This window comes from Triticum urartu, chromosome 1A (assembly GCF_056163025.1).
Source record: "Triticum urartu cultivar PI428250 chromosome 1A, HENAU_Tu73, whole genome shotgun sequence".
NCBI lineage: Eukaryota > Viridiplantae > Streptophyta > Magnoliopsida > Poales > Poaceae > Triticum > Triticum urartu.
Genome location: NC_141873.1, coordinates 516,107,987 through 516,123,647, shown reverse-complemented (window position 1 = coordinate 516,123,647; position 15,661 = coordinate 516,107,987). Strand labels below are relative to the sequence as shown.

At 40.5% G+C, this 15,661-nt stretch overlaps 1 protein-coding gene across 1 annotated transcript; it reads left to right on the top strand.

Annotated features, from left to right (window-relative positions):
* Positions 1–14,836: 14,836 nt before the first annotated feature.
* On the top strand, positions 14,837–15,438 carry LOC125537127 (cortical cell-delineating protein). The gene has a single exon (XM_048700424.2). It carries the CDS (start codon positions 14,927–14,929, stop codon positions 15,275–15,277), a length of 351 nt encoding a protein of 116 aa, XP_048556381.1. The 5' UTR covers positions 14,837–14,926; the 3' UTR covers positions 15,278–15,438.
* Positions 15,439–15,661: the final 223 nt, after the last annotated feature.

The window sequence follows — 15,661 nt, the reverse complement described above, 5'->3', positions numbered from 1 at the left end:
TAGGTGGAGGCGCAAACTTGTGCGGATAGGGCTGTGACCCAGCATCTTGTAAGTATCCGTGTGTTTCGGGTGTCATCCATTTTTGGTCTGGAGCAGGTTGGTAATGCTGTTGGTGCGTTTGAGGTGTGACTCATTGAGGGGGTGGAGCAACGCGTACAGGCTTTGGATTGTGTACTTGCTGCTGGGAACTTCTAAGCTTCTTCATGCGTCTCTCGTCTTGCTGACATAAAAGAAAAAAATGTCTATTAGCACACAAGTTATATCTGCCTATACCTTTGTAACTGAACTTAGCATTATTCACAGCCTGAACTTCTCATATAAAAGTGGTGAGAGCCATCACACTATGCACTAAGCTGAGCATCTGCCAATACCTTTGTACCTGAACTGAGCACCCCTTCACAGAATGAACTTCACATCCTGTTTTTTAATTCTACAATATTTGATTACTTATATGTACCTGAAATGAGCACTGTCCACAACCTGAACTTCTTGTTTTGCAAAGGGGAAATACTGTCTACAATTAAAAAACATGAACCTTCGTGAGTTTGAATGGTTGGACTGCTAGTCCATACCAACCTGACCTTCATGTCATATCACATGCATGTTCTATTTTCCTTTTATTTTTTTGCACAGAACCAGAAACATACCAACCTGAACTCTAGCACACTTACTAGTTGAACTTCACATGGCTTTTCCACATGTGAATGTGAATGCAGGTGATACGTCTCCAACGTATCTATAATTTTTGATTGCTCCATGCTATATTATCTACTGTTTTGGACTATATTGGGCTTTATTTTCCACTTTTATATTATTTTTGGGACTAACCTATTAACCGGAGGCCCAGCCTAAAATTGATGTTTTTTCCTATTTCAGTGTTTCGAAGAAACGGAATATCAAACGGAGTCCAAACGGAATAAAATCTTCGGGAACGTGATTTTCTCACCGAACGTGATCCAGGAGACTTGGACCCTGCTCCAAGGAACAAAAGAGGCGGTCAAGAGGGTGGGGGCGTGCCCCCTGCCTCGTGGGCCCCTCGTTGCTCCTCTGGCGTACTTCTTCCTCCTATATATACACACGATCAGAACAAGAGCCAAAAACCTAATTCCACCGCCACAACTTTCTGTATCCACGAGATCCCATCTTGGGGCCTGTTTCGGAGCTCCGCCGGAAGAGGGCCGTCATCACGGAGGGCTTCTACATCATCATAGCCTCTCCGATGAAGTGTGAGTAGTTTACCTCAGACCTTCGGGTCCATAGTTAGTAGCTAGATGGCTTCTTCTCTCTCTTTGAATCTCAATACAAAGTTCTCCCCCTCTCTTGTGGAGATCTATTTGATGTAATCTTCTTTTTGTGGTGTGTTTGTTGAGACCGATGAATTGTCGGTTTATGATCAGGTCTATCTATGAATAATATTTGACTCTTCTCTGAATTCTTTTATGTATGATTGGTTATCTTTGCAAGTCTCTTCAAATTATCCGTTTGGTTTGGCCAACTAGATTGGTAATTCTTGCCATGGGAGAAGTGCTTAGCTTTGGGTTCGATCTTGCGATGTCCTTACCCAGTGACAGAAGGGGCAGCAAGGCACGTATTGTATCGTTGCCATCGAGGATAACAAGATGGGGTTTATTTCATATTGCATGAATTTATCTCTCTACATCATGTCATCTTGCTTAAGGCGTTACTCTGTTTTTAACTTAATACTCTAGATGCATGCTGGATAGTGGTCGATGAGTGGAGTAATAGTAGTAGATGCAGAATCATTCCGATCTACTTGTCACGGACGTGATGCCTATATACATGATCATGCCTAGATATTCTCATAATTATGCACAATTCTATCAATTGTTCAACAGTAATTTGTTCACCCACCATAGAATACTTATGATCTTGAGAGAAGCCACTAGTGAAACCTATGGACCCCGGGTCTATTCTCATCATATCAATCTCCATCACTTTTATATTGTTTTGCTATTTACTTTGCCTTTACTTTTTACTTTGCATCTTTATATCAAAAATACCAAAAATATTCTATCTATCAGATCTCACTCTCGTAAGTGACCGTGAAGGGCTTGACAACCCCTAATCGCGTTGGTTGCGAGTAGCTATCGCTTTGTGCAGGTACGAGGGACTTGAGCGTGGGCTCCTACTGGATTGATACCTTGGTTCTCAAAAACTGAGGGAAATACTTACGCTACTCTGCTGCATCATCCCTTCCTCTTCGGGGAAAACCAACGCAAGCTCAAGATGTAGCAAGAAGGATTTCTGGCGCCGTTGCCGGGGAGGTTCGTGCAAGTCAAGATTTGACTCCCGACAACGAGCCATTTCTGGCGCCGTTGCCGGGGAGTCTACGCAAAAAGTCAACATACCAAGTACCCATCACAATCCCTATCTCTCGCATTACATTATTTGCCATTTGCCTCTCGTTTTCCTCTCCCCCACTTCACCCTTGCCGTTTTATTCGCCCTCTCTTTCCCAATCTCCTTCTCCTTCTCCTCTCTCTCTTTTCCGCTTGCCTTTTTGTTTGCTCGTGTGTTGGATTGCTTGTTTGTCGTGATGGCTCAACCGAGACTTGGTGATCTTCACCTTAAAGGGTTAGAGGATATTGAAAACAACGTTAGGAAGTTTATGGTTTTGCAATTCGAGCATAATAATTTCTTTAGAAATGAGCTTAAGGTACAAAAAAGTTTTATGAGTTATATGAATAAAGAGCTTGATGATATGTCTAAAGAATTTGATGGTATAAGATCCCAAATTGCTCGTCTAGAAAAGATGACTGCTGAAATTTCGGATATGCAAGCCACCTTAGTCAATAAGATGGCCGCTAAACCGAATTCCTATGAAAATCAAGATGAAGATCTAAAAGTTATTGATGTGTCTCCTATTAAATCTTTGTTTTGCAATATGAATCTTGATGAAACTGAATATGATCTTCCTTTACCTAGAAGGCGTTCTAAAAATTCGGAGTATTTAGATCTTTATGATGAAATTGATGAAAGTGGGATTGAAAGAAATAAAAATCTAGATGTTGCTAAACCCACTATATTGGATTTTAAGGAATTTAACTATGAAAGTTGCTCTTTAATTGATTGTATTTCCTTGTTGCAATCCGTGCTAAATTCTCCACATGCTTATAGCCAAAAGAAAGCCTTCACCGAACATATTGTTGATGCCTTGATGCAATCTTATGAAGAAAAACTTGGGTTGAAAGTTTCTATCCCTAGAAAACTCTATGATGAGTGGGAACCAACTATTAAAATTAAAATTAAAAATCATGAGTTTTATGCTTTGTGTGATTTGGGTGCTAGTGTCTCTACTATTCCCAAGACTTTGTGTGATTTGCTAGATTTCCGTAATTTTGATGATTGCTCTCTAAACTTGCATCTTGCGGATTCCACTATTAAGAAACCTATGGGAAGGATTAATGATGTTCTTATTGTAGCAAATAGAAATTATGTGCCCGTAGATTTCATTGTTCTTGATATAGATTGTAATCCTTCTTGCCCTGTTATTCTTGGTAGACCTTTCCTTAGAACGGTTGGTGCGATTATTGATATGAAGGAAGGGAATATTAGATTTAAATTTCCATTAAAAAAGGGCATGTAACACTTTACAAGAAAGAAAATAAAATTGCCATATGAAACTATCCTGAGGGCCACTTATGGATTGCCTACCAAAAATGGCAATACCTAGATCTATCCTCGCTTTTATGCCTAGCTAGGGGCGTTAAACGATAGCGCTTGTTGGGAGGCAACCCAATTTTATTTTCATTCCTTGATTTCTGCTCCTGTTTAGTAATAAATAAATTATTTAGCCTCTGTTTTGGTTGTGTTTTTTGTGTTTAATTAGTGTTTGTGCCAAGTAGAACCGTTGGGAAGACTTGGGGAAAGTCTTGTTGAACTTGCTGTAAAAAACAGAAACTTTAGCGCTCACGAGAACTGCTGTCATTTTTATTTAAAGAGTGATATTTAGTTAATTCTTTTTTAAGATGATTAATAGATAAATTACCCACGTCCAGAAATTTATATTAGATTTTTGGAGTTCTAGATCTTGCGCTAGCTACAGATTACTACAGACTGTTCTGTTTTTGACAGATTCTATTTTTCGTGTGTTGTCTGCTTATTTTGATGAATCTATGGTTAGTAAAATAGTTTATAATCCATAGAGAAGTTGGAATACAGTAGGTTTAACACCAATATAAATAAAGAATGAGTTCATTACAGTACCTTGAAGTGGTCTTTTGTTTTCGTTCGCTAACGGAGCTCACGAGTGTTCTACTTTAAGTTTTGTGTTGTGAAGTTTTCAAGTTTTGGGTGAATTCTTGTGATGGATTATGGAACAAGGACTGGCAAGAGCCTAAGCTTAGGGATGCCCATGGCAACCCCAAGATAATCCAAGGACACCAAAAAGTCAAAGCTTGGGGATGCCCCGGAAGGCATCCCCTCTTTCGTCCACTTCCATCGGTAATTTACTTGGAGCTATATTTTCATTCACCAACATGATATGTGTTTTGCTTGGAGCGTCTTGTATTATTTGTGTCTTTGTGTTTTAGTATGCCACAATCATCCTTGCTGTGCACACCTTTTGAGAGAGCCATACATGAATTAAAATTTGATAGAATACTCTATGTGCTTCACTTATATCTTTTGAGCATTATAATTTTGCTCTATGTGCTTCACTTATATCTTTTGAGCTATGTAGTTTTGCTCTATGTGCTTCACTTATATCTTTTGAGCATTATAATTTTGATCTATGTGCTTCACTTAGATCTTTTAGAGCACGGTGGTGGATTTGTTTTAAAGAAACTATTGATCTCTCATGCTTCACTTAAATTATTTTGAGAGTCTCTTAATAGCATGGTAATTTGCTTAATAATAATACGCTTGGTATTCAAGATTTGTGAAACTTTCTTTTGAGTGTGTTGAATACTAAGAAAAGATTGAAACATGATAATTGTTTTGAGATATGGAGGTGATAATATTAAAGTCATGCTAGTTGAGTAGTTGTGAATTTAAAGAATACTTGTGTTAAAGTTTGTGATTCCCGTAGCATGCATGTATGGTGAACCGTTATGTGATGAAGTCAGAGCATGATTTATTTATTGATTGTCTTCCTTATGAGTGGCGGTCGGGGATGAGCGATGGTCTTTTCCTACCATTCTATCCCCCTAGGAGCATGCGCGTAATACTTTGCTTTGATAACTTCTAGATTTTTGCAATAAGTATATGAGTTCTTTATGACTAATGTTGAGTCCATGGATTATACGCACTCTCACCCTTCCACCTTTGCTAGCCTCTCTAATACCACGCACTTTTCGCCGGTATCATACACCTACCATATACCTTCCTCAAAAAAGCCACCATACCTACCTATTATGGCATTTCCATAGCCATTCCGAGATATATTGCCATGCAACTTTCCACCGTTCCGTTTATTATGACACACTCCATCATTGTCATATTGCATATCCCGGTATACCGCCGGAGGCATTCATATAGAGTCATATTTTGTTCTAAGTATTGAGTTGTAAGAAAAATAAAAGTGTGATCATCATTTTTAGAGCATTGTCTCAAGTGAGGAAAGGATGATGGAGACTATGATTCCCCCACAAGTCGGGATGAGACTCCGGACGAAAAATAAAAGAGGCCAAAGAAGCCCCAAAAAAGAGAAAAAAAGAGGCCGTAAAAAAAGAGAAAAGGCCCAAATAAAAAAATGTGAGAGAAAAAGAGAGAAGGGACAATGTTACTATCCTTTTACCACACTTGTGCTTCAAAGTAGCACCATGATCTTCATAGTAGAGAGTCTCTCGTGTTATCACTTTCATATACTAGTGGGAATTTTACATTATAGAGCTTGGCTTGCATATTCCAATGATGGGATTCCTCAAAATGCCCTAGGTCTTCATGAGCAAGCAAGTTGGATGCACACCCAGTTAGTTTCTTTTGATGAGCTTTCATATACTTATAGCTCTAGTGCATCCGTTGCATGGCAATCCCTACTCACTCACATTGATATCTATTGATGGGCATCTCCATAGCCCATTGATATGCCTAGTTGATGTGAGACTATCTTCTCCCTTTTTGTCTTCTCCACAACCACCATTCTATTCCACCCATAGTGATATATCCATGGCTCACGCTCATGTATTACATGAAGATTGAAAAAGTTTTGAAAAAGTTAGAGTATGAAACAATTGCTTGGCTTGTCATCGAGGTTGTGCATGATTTAAATACTTTGTGTGGGGAAGATGGAGCATAGCCAGACTATATGATTTTGTAGGGGTAACTTTCTTTAGCCATGTTATTTTGAGAAGACATAATTGTTTTGTTAGTATGCTTGAAGTATTATTATTTTCTATGTCAATATAAACCTTTGTCTTGAATCTTTCTAATCTGAATATTCATACCACAATTAAGAAGATTTGCATTGAAATTATGCCAAGTAGCACTCCGCATCAGCAGGCAGATTTTATAGTGTTTGTAGCCTGGACTGAGGCTCACACACTACCAGAACTTCACATGGCTGTAAGCAAATAACAAACCAAAGGAAGGAAGAACTTCACATGGCTGTAAGCAAATAAGCAAATAAGCAGATTTGATAGGCCACCTTGAGAAAAATTCGTCATGGAGGTAGGAGAGGAACCGCATGGCAATCCATGTCTTGCAGGGGGTGCGAAGTTCATCTGCACGAAGCAAGAAGGTCAGAGAAGGCTAGATTGAAGAAGAAGGCAAAATCGGGGAGGAAATTCATATACCGTTCTTAGATTTGAAGGCGCCGCCGATGCATCCTCCGCCGCCGAGATGCTTCCTTGGGTGCGCTGTTCGTCGTAGGTTGCGCCTTGGCCATCACGAGCACTGCCAAGCCGTCTGGCGGTGACGATGGACCGAGGATGAGGCTTCCGGAAGTCCATGGCGACCGTTCGTCGCAGAAATTCGGCGGCTTCGCCGGCGTCCACCGTCGCTCGCTCGCCCGCGTCGACGGTCGGGCAGGAGGTGGAGTTGGAGGGGGCGGAGCTCGATCCGGTCGGCCAGGATCTGGAGAAGGAAGGGAGGCGCTGGATCCGACGGATTTTCGGCAGCGAATCACGGCGGAGATCGAGGGGAGTAGCGGCGAGGAGGGGGTTGGGAAGGGGCGGCTCGATTGGGATCGGGGTCCAGGTGGGATTCTGTCGGGATCGGGGTCTAGGTGGGATTCTGTCAGGACGGGCCAGCAGTCCAGGGAAGTTCGGGAACCTGTCTTCGGGCCCTATATAGGGCTGCTGTGATCCAAATAACTATTCTAATCCTGGGATTAGAATAGTGTTGTCCTATATATATATATATATATATATATATTCTGATCCCAGGATCAAAATAGTTATTCGGATCACAACGCCACTATATAGGGCCGATGAGATCATCCCGAACTTCCGAACCGGAAGCGACAAAGAAAAAAAAGCAGCCCACCTTCTTCTGCCCTGCTCTATCCCACCCCGATTCCACCTTCCCCCGCACACAACCACCGGCAACCATGGCCGCCCCTGCCTCACCCCTGCCCCGCCCCCATATCCGACCTCCGCGCAGCCTCAGCCCCGGATCCGACCGCCAGGCTGTCTCTTCCCCTGGATCCGGCCGCCGGGCCTCCTCATCCCTTGGATCCACCTGGGACCGATCCCGCCACCGCCAGCGACCACCAAGCGCCGGCGCGCGGCCTCGCCGTCTACCTTTGGTACGCCGCCGCGCCTTCCCTGCCACCTAGGCTGCCCCCGGCCTCGCCCAGCTTATCTTCTGGCGATGGTGGCCTCATCAGCAGAGGAGCCCGCCATGGCCATTAGAGACGACGACCTCCCCGACCTCCCTGCGGGCCCTCCAGCCAACCGCTGCCTCCCCATCCCGTGCCCCTCGCCTCCCAACCAACCACCGTCTCGCCATCCCTTCGGCCGACCTGCAGATGGGGGAGGTCTCGACCTGCAGCTGGGAGGAGTCCCGACCTGCACCTGGTCGCACGCGTCGCTGCAACTGAGGTCCACCACCTACAGTCGGCGCGGCGTCAACCACCCCCCGCAGCCACCCCCTTGCACGGATCTGGTGAGGACCAGTGAGATCCATGGGTTCGGCCAGCAGTTTAGCCCCATCCCTCGACGTACTGCCCAAAAAGCAAAGGATGACGACGACAAGATTCTCTCCTCCAGCACCGGCGTTGCCGTACTCGGCTACCTACTGCGTCAAGGAATTCTTAGGCCGGATCCAGCGGATGCTAGAACGTGGGAGGTGGTGCTGCTCCAGTGAGCTACTTTGTCCCCGAGCACGGTACATCGCTGGCGGCCACCTCCCAATCACTCTGTCCTCCAATAATACATATGGGGATACGTCGTCGGAGTGAGGACGACACTTCTTGCAAAAAAACTGCATCCTTTCTTCAGTGTATTTCCAAAAAGATTTGAGGCAATTCTTCTGTATCAGTTCAACAAAAGAATTAACAGCAGTTCCACCGATACACGCATGGAAGGAAACTTCATATGCACGCCAGCTGCTGATCATCGACCATGTGCCCAGGTTGTCGGTCGTCCTCCCGCCAGTGCCTCAACATGTCTGGGGTTGCCCCTTCTCTAGCATGCAGCTGCCTGCCTGAAGGTGTGCGTGCATTATGCTTCGTGCGTGTGAGCATGGCCGTGTGCTTGCGCGTGATGTGCTGGCGCGCTATGCGTTCCTTGTGTGTTGTGATGCGTGTGGTGTGCGTGCATGGTATCCATCCATAGGTAGCCTGTGCGATTGCTAGTGCTGCTACTGTTGATGCTTTTCCTTGGAACGTAATCGTGTATTTCTTTCTCTGATTTTGCCTATTTGATCATTTGAATCATGGTGTGGGTAAATTATGCTTTGTGGTTAAACTTAAATAACGAGCGACGGAGTTTAAAAATAGTTATTCATCTTTCTAAAAAGGATAACCAAGAAGTTCAAAATAATTTGATCTTGTATTCAAAATAATTCAACACTGACGATTATATACGCCCAAAGTATATTTCTAAAAAAGCTAAACCGTTATGTTTTAGAAATTCATGTTTTATATATAAATGTGAAGTTCATGTTTTATAAATTCACAAGTTCACATGTACCATACGTGAAGAAAATCATTAATGAAATAAAAAGGATCGTCCAGGCCATTTCACTGACAACAAAAAAATGCCTAAAAATGTCGCGATAAAAAAATAAATCATAGAAAGTGGAAAAAACTATAATTTTGTTTTGTAAAAAGTTAGAGCGGATCGATGTCTATAAAAACTCAGATTTTTGCCATTACTAACAAGAAAGAAAAAAGAAATCCAAAGTGATAACTGTCAGAAGTTCACGTACTGCATGGTGTGTGTTTCGTATTAGAAAATTACAATAAAAGGGCAAAGTCTAAAAGTTTTGTTGGTAGAAGTTCAAGTGCTCGACCCGGGAAAGCTCAAAAATTCCTCTGAAAGAGGTTCACCGTGTATTTAGATGTTCAAATGGAAAAAGAAAGTATTTCAAATAAACCATGAAGTCCAAATTATAAAAATAGAGAAGTTCAATATTTATAAAAAAACAGTTTTCTCTTCGTCACTAAAGTATATAATTAAAGAAGTTCAAATTAAAATAAAAGGAGTAGTTTGATGTTTACGGGAAACTCAAATTCTTTCCATCCCTAGGAAAAATAAATGTGTGAGGTTCAATTTAAAAAAAATGTTTGATGCTTCTTTGAAAACATATTTTTTCTAAGAATAAGACTAAGAAGTTCAATTCAAAAAAACAGAGAAGTTCGAAGTATATAAAAAACTCAGATTTGTAAAGAAATGAAAACATGAAGTTCAAAAATTAAATAACAAGAAGTTCAACTTTTAATAATATAGCGCTTCAAAATTTCATAAAAAAGATTAAGAAAATAAAACCAGGAAGTCCATATTAAAAAGATGGAGAAGTTCGATGATTATAGAAAACTCAGATTTTCCTCGTTATTAAACAATGGAAACAAGAAGTTCAAAAATAAAATAACAAGAAGTTCAACTTTGAAAAATAGAGCCAAAAATTCGTAAAAAAAATAGGAATTTCAGATTAATATTCATAAAAAACAAAATATTTTCACGTAACTGAAAGAAGTTCGGATTGATAACTGCGAGAAGTCTACGTACAACACAATGTGCATTTGGTATTAAAAAGAATAAAAAAGCAAATACTAATTTTTTTGTTGTTATAAGTTCAAGTCCTCGATCGAAGAAAGTAAAAAAAATAATGGTTAGAGAGATTTGTACAGAAGGAATATTATTTGTGTAACACTAACGAATGGATGAGGAAATCACAAACGAAAATATGTCAGCGAAGTTCAACGTGAAAACAGTAGGAAGTTCAACTACTACGTTGAATGAATTTTAGATGAAAAACTTTTAAAATCGTCGCGAGTATGAAAAGATGATCAACACGGGAAACTTCGTGTTTACAACAACTTTCCATCGGTATATCACCTGCTCAATTCCGGTGATTGGATGGATAGCTACTCGCAGTGGATGGAGATCTACAAGAAAAAAACACAAATGAAAAACAGAGTGAAGTTCAAGCACACACGCTGAGCAGTTCAAGTTCTTCACGTGGTGCATATTTGAAGAATTCGTTTCGCGATAAAGGCAGAATGCATGATCTCGCCATTTTCGAAATTACTTGAAAACGGCCAGGATTTAGATAAAACCATCAACATGAAAAAGTTTCGAATTTTCCGTAGCTTTTCAGCGGTATATTATTTGCCCCATTCCGATAAAGTTTGTAGAAATTACGGCAAAAATACGTTTTTAGCCATTTTCAAAACTGACATAAAACCGTAATGAATTAGGAGAAACAATATATACAAAAAGGTTTCGCATTTCTTCAAGTTTTCCAACGCCATATCATTTGCTACATTTGGACGTACGGTTAAAAAATTAGCTCAAAAATACAAACTCGGTGGAACTTGTACCGTTTTCTAAATTACTCTTCAACCGTTCAAAATTAGAAAAAACTTTCTACATGAAAAAGTAGCGCATTTTAATGAGCTTTCCAACGCCATATAATTTGACTCAATTGGATTAGCCGTTTAGAAATTACATTGAAAATACGAACTCGGCTGTTCTGTTTGCGAAATTCTATGATTTTCCGACTTACTCTTTAACCGTAGGGAATTAGAGAAAACATTCAACATATGGAAGGAGCGGTTTTGCAGCAGTTTTCCAACGCCATATTATTTGCTTCATTTCGATAAACAGTTTAAAAATGCGATCGAAAATACGATTCACGTTTTTTGTATGAAGAAAAAACGGTTTTCAAAACTGCTCTTAAACCGCTTACATTTTGCCAAAAATTTAACTTGGGTCATGATACTAATGTCCATAGCTTTCCAACGGTATATCGCAAGCCCCGTTTGGACATCTTTTAGCTGAAGTTTAACCTAGTACTCGGGGAAGGTCAGGCGCGTTACTCGGGAAGTTCATGTTGTGATCAGAATATTATTCTTATATATATATATATATATATATGGGGGGATGGGGCACCGCTAGAACACACACCAATAATTGTTAGCCGTGTGCAGCGCCCCCCTCCACAGTTTACGCCTCCGGTCATATCTTCGTAGTGCTTAGGCGAAGCCCTGCGCGGATCACTTCACCATCACCGTCGTGCTGACGGAACTCATCTTCCTCGACACCTTTGCTAGATTAAGAGGACGAGGGATGTCATCGAGCTGAACGTGTGCAGAACTCGGAGGTGTCGTACGTTCAGTGCTTAATCGGTCGAATCTAGAATAAGTTCGATTACATCAACCGCGTTGTCAAATGCTTCCGCTTTCGGTCTACGAGGGTACGTGGACACACTATCCCCCTCTTGTTGCTATGCATCTCCTAGATAGATCTTGCGTGAGGGTAGGGAAATTTCTGAAATTGCATGCTACGTTTGCCAACAAGAAATTAGTTTCAGCATTTGCAACACCACATTGAAATATATTTCAAAGAATTAATTTCATATATTTTCACAAAAATTAATTTCACAACTTGCAACACCACATTGAAATATATTTCAGGGAAGTAATTGCATATTTTTCAATACATATCTCACTGAAATAACTAGTTACAAATCTTTTGTAAATGAGTGTATTTTGTTTTCTGAAACTTGTGAAATGTACGGAATCTATGTTTTGGAATGAGTGAAATCAGTTTTTTGAAATGAGTGAAACATAGTATTACAATGGAGTGAACATAATGTGTTTCTCTAAATTGAGTGAAATCTTATTATGTAAGTGAAATTAGTTTTCTGAAATAAATGGAACCAAAAATTTAAGATGAGTGAAATCCTTTTAGATACACATGCCACATTTTTCCGGTGTGAAATACGTGAAACTTGTTATTTGAAAATTTTGATACTAGTTAGTTCAAACATGTGAAACTGATTATTTCAAAACTTTTTTGAAATGAGCAAAATATGTTTTATGAAGCGAGTGAAATTGTTTTTGGAAATAATTGAAATATGTTTTTTTGAAATAATTGAAATCAGTAAATCAAAATGACCGAAATCAAGGTTTTTTTTGGCAAAACCAGTGGAATCGGTCTCTTAAGGATTGAAATAAGTTTTCTGAAATGAGTGAAATTATATTTTGAAATGAGTCAAGTGTGTTTTATGCAACAATTTAGGTCGATTTTTTTAATATGGGAAAGTGGTTATTTCGGCTATGTGAAATAGATTGTTGCGTGTGTGATACTGATTATTTCAATTATATGAAATATCTTTTCAAAGCAAAATAATTTTATGTTTTGTGAAAGTCATTTCAAAGATAACTGAAATATATAAAATAAAAAGTATTTCAAGTATATCCAAGACTGGTCTTGTTCTATAGATCTTGTCACCATGATTCCAAATATATAAAAAGTTTCAAAAATGGACATTTCATTTAACAGATATTAATCATTCAAAATTTAAGGATGAAATTAAGTACATGTCATTTGTATGGAGAGAGAATGCATGCAGTGTCCGTCTCTCAATTCTAACTCTCTCTCTTCTGCAAAAAGCTGGTAGTCACTCTTTTGTCTCAGACCATATTACGAAGTATAGTTGATGGAATGAATTATTGTGTTATACCGGGCCAGACTGCACGGATCTTGATGAAACCGATGGACAGTGGATCGAACACCGGTACATCCCAGCTCCGGCAAAATTACCTCCCTGAAATAACTTGTTGCAAATCTTTTGTAAACGAGACTAGTGAAATGTGGGGAATCTATCTTTTGGAATGAGTGAAATCAGTTTTTTGAAACGAGTGAAACATAGTATTACAATGGAGTGAGCATAATGTGTTTCTCTAAACTGAGTGAAATCTAATTATGTAAGTGAAATTAGTTTTCTGAAATAAATGGAACCAAAATTTTAAGATGAGTGAAATCCTTTTAAATACACATGCCACATTTTTCCGGTGTGAAATACGTGAAACTAGTTATTTCAAAATTTTGAAACTAGTTAGTTCAAACATGTGAAACTGATTATTTCAAAACGTTTTTGAAATGAGCAAAATATGTTTTATGAAGCGAGTGAAATTGTTTTTGGAAATAATTGAAATATGTTTTTTGAAATAATTGAAATCAGTAAATCAAAATGACCGAAATCAAGGTTTTTTTTGGCAAAGCCTGTGGAATCGGTCTCTTAAGGATTGAAATAAGTTTCTTGAAATGAGTGAAATTATATTCTGAGATGAGTCAAGTGAGTTCTATGCAACAATTTATATTAGGTCCATTTTTTAAATATGTGAACCTGGTTATTTCGGCTATGTGAAATAGATTGTTGCGTGTGTGATACTGATTATTTCAAAGGTGATACTGATTATTTCAAATGTATGAAATATCTTTTCAAAGCGAAATAATTTTATGTTTTGTGAAAGTCATTTCAAAGATAACTGAAATATATAAAATAAAAAGTATATCCAAGATTGATCTTGTTCTATAGATCTTGTCACCATGATTCCAAATATATAAAAAGTTTCAAAAATGGTCATTTCATTTAACAGATATTAACCATTCAAAATTTAAGGATGAAATTAAATACTTCCTCCGTTCCGAATTACTTGTCGTAGAAATGGATGTATCTAGAACTAAAAAATATCTAGATACATCCATTTCTACGACAAGTAATTCCGAACGGAGGGAGTACATATCATTTGTATGGAGAGAGAATTCATGCAGCGTCCGTCTCTCAATTCTAACTCTCTCTCTCTCTTCTGCAAAAAGCTGCTAGTCACTCTTTTGTCTCAGACTGTATTACGAAGTATAGTTGCTGGAATGTATTATTGTGTTATACCGGGTCTGACTGCACGGATCTTGATGAAACCGATGGACAGTGGATCCAACACCGGTACATCCTGGCTCCGGTAAAATTACTTAGAACTACATCAACAGATGGAAGTTCGGTACCAGCTAACATACGGAACCAGGCCGTGATTTGATTTGTGTCTTTGTAGCTAGGTTGAAGCCCTGATCAGATTGATCCCCTGGTCACCATCATCTAAATTCTGAACTAACTCTCTGCCTGGATCACCAAATTTACGCAGTCTCCACAAACTGCATGCCGACCGATGCCACATGCTTAATCCAGTAAGCAAACAAATATATGAACTGGACGTAACATGCACTCGGAATATAAACACATTCGAAGGAGTCACGGATGCATATGTGCATACAAGTCCAAATCGAGGGAGGCAATGATCCCTGACGGGCCAGCTCGGAACCACATGCGCGGCACACCATCTCATCTCACACCGCTTTCCCATTGGAGGTGATGAGCAGCCTCACACATGATCTCCATCTATAAATACCACTCGCCATGCACACACTCACTCACACACAGAGCAAGCGCACATTGCAAGCACAATCGCAGCTCGATCGCACGCACTAGCTTGCACGCTACCACCTGCTCCGTCGCAAATGGCCATGGCACCCAGAGCGCTGCTCCTCCTGGCCGTCGGGCTCGTGATCGCGGCCTCGGCGAGCGCCCACGGCGGCTACGAGGGGTCATGCCCCAAGGACGGGCTGAAGCTGAAGGCGTGCGCGAACGTGCTGGGCCTGCTCAAGCTCAAGGTGAACGTGCCGCGCGATGAGACTTGCTGCTCGCTCCTCGACGGGCTTGTCGGCCTGGACGCGGCGCTCTGCCTCTGCACAAACATCGACGCCAATGTGCTCGGCGTCAACCTCCACCTCCCCGTCAACCTCCGCCTCGTCCTCAACAACTGCGGCAAGGTCTGTCCCACCGATTTCCAGTGCCCACCAAGCCACTGAAAGGCGTCTCGTCTGAGGATCGTGATGCTGTCTTGTCTGAATTTTTGAGCGCGGTTTGTTTATTTCTTGGTACAATTCATGTCGCAATCTTTTGTTTTCACTTTTCTTTTTGTTTCCCTTATGATTAATCAAATAAAATGAAGCTGTATTTTGTATCGTGAGGTTGAGATTTTGGCACTCTTGGACATGGCCATCGTTGATTTACCGGACCAACGCTCATGCGCGCGTCAAAAATGCGAGCAGCATGCATGACAAGGAACATGTCCTGCCCAAGGAATCCACCTAAAAACAATCCCACTGGATATAGATCACCGGTTTATCGCTAGGGGCGTGTTTGGCGCGCGTAGCCGCTGGGGCTGGTTTAGCTTAACCTTGCTCAAGAGA

What these genes read in the sequence shown, in the direction of transcription:
- LOC125537127 (XM_048700424.2), top strand. Translation starts at nt 14,927, where the DNA reads ATGGCCATGGCACCCAGAGCGCTGCTCCTCCTGGCCGTCGGGCTCGTG.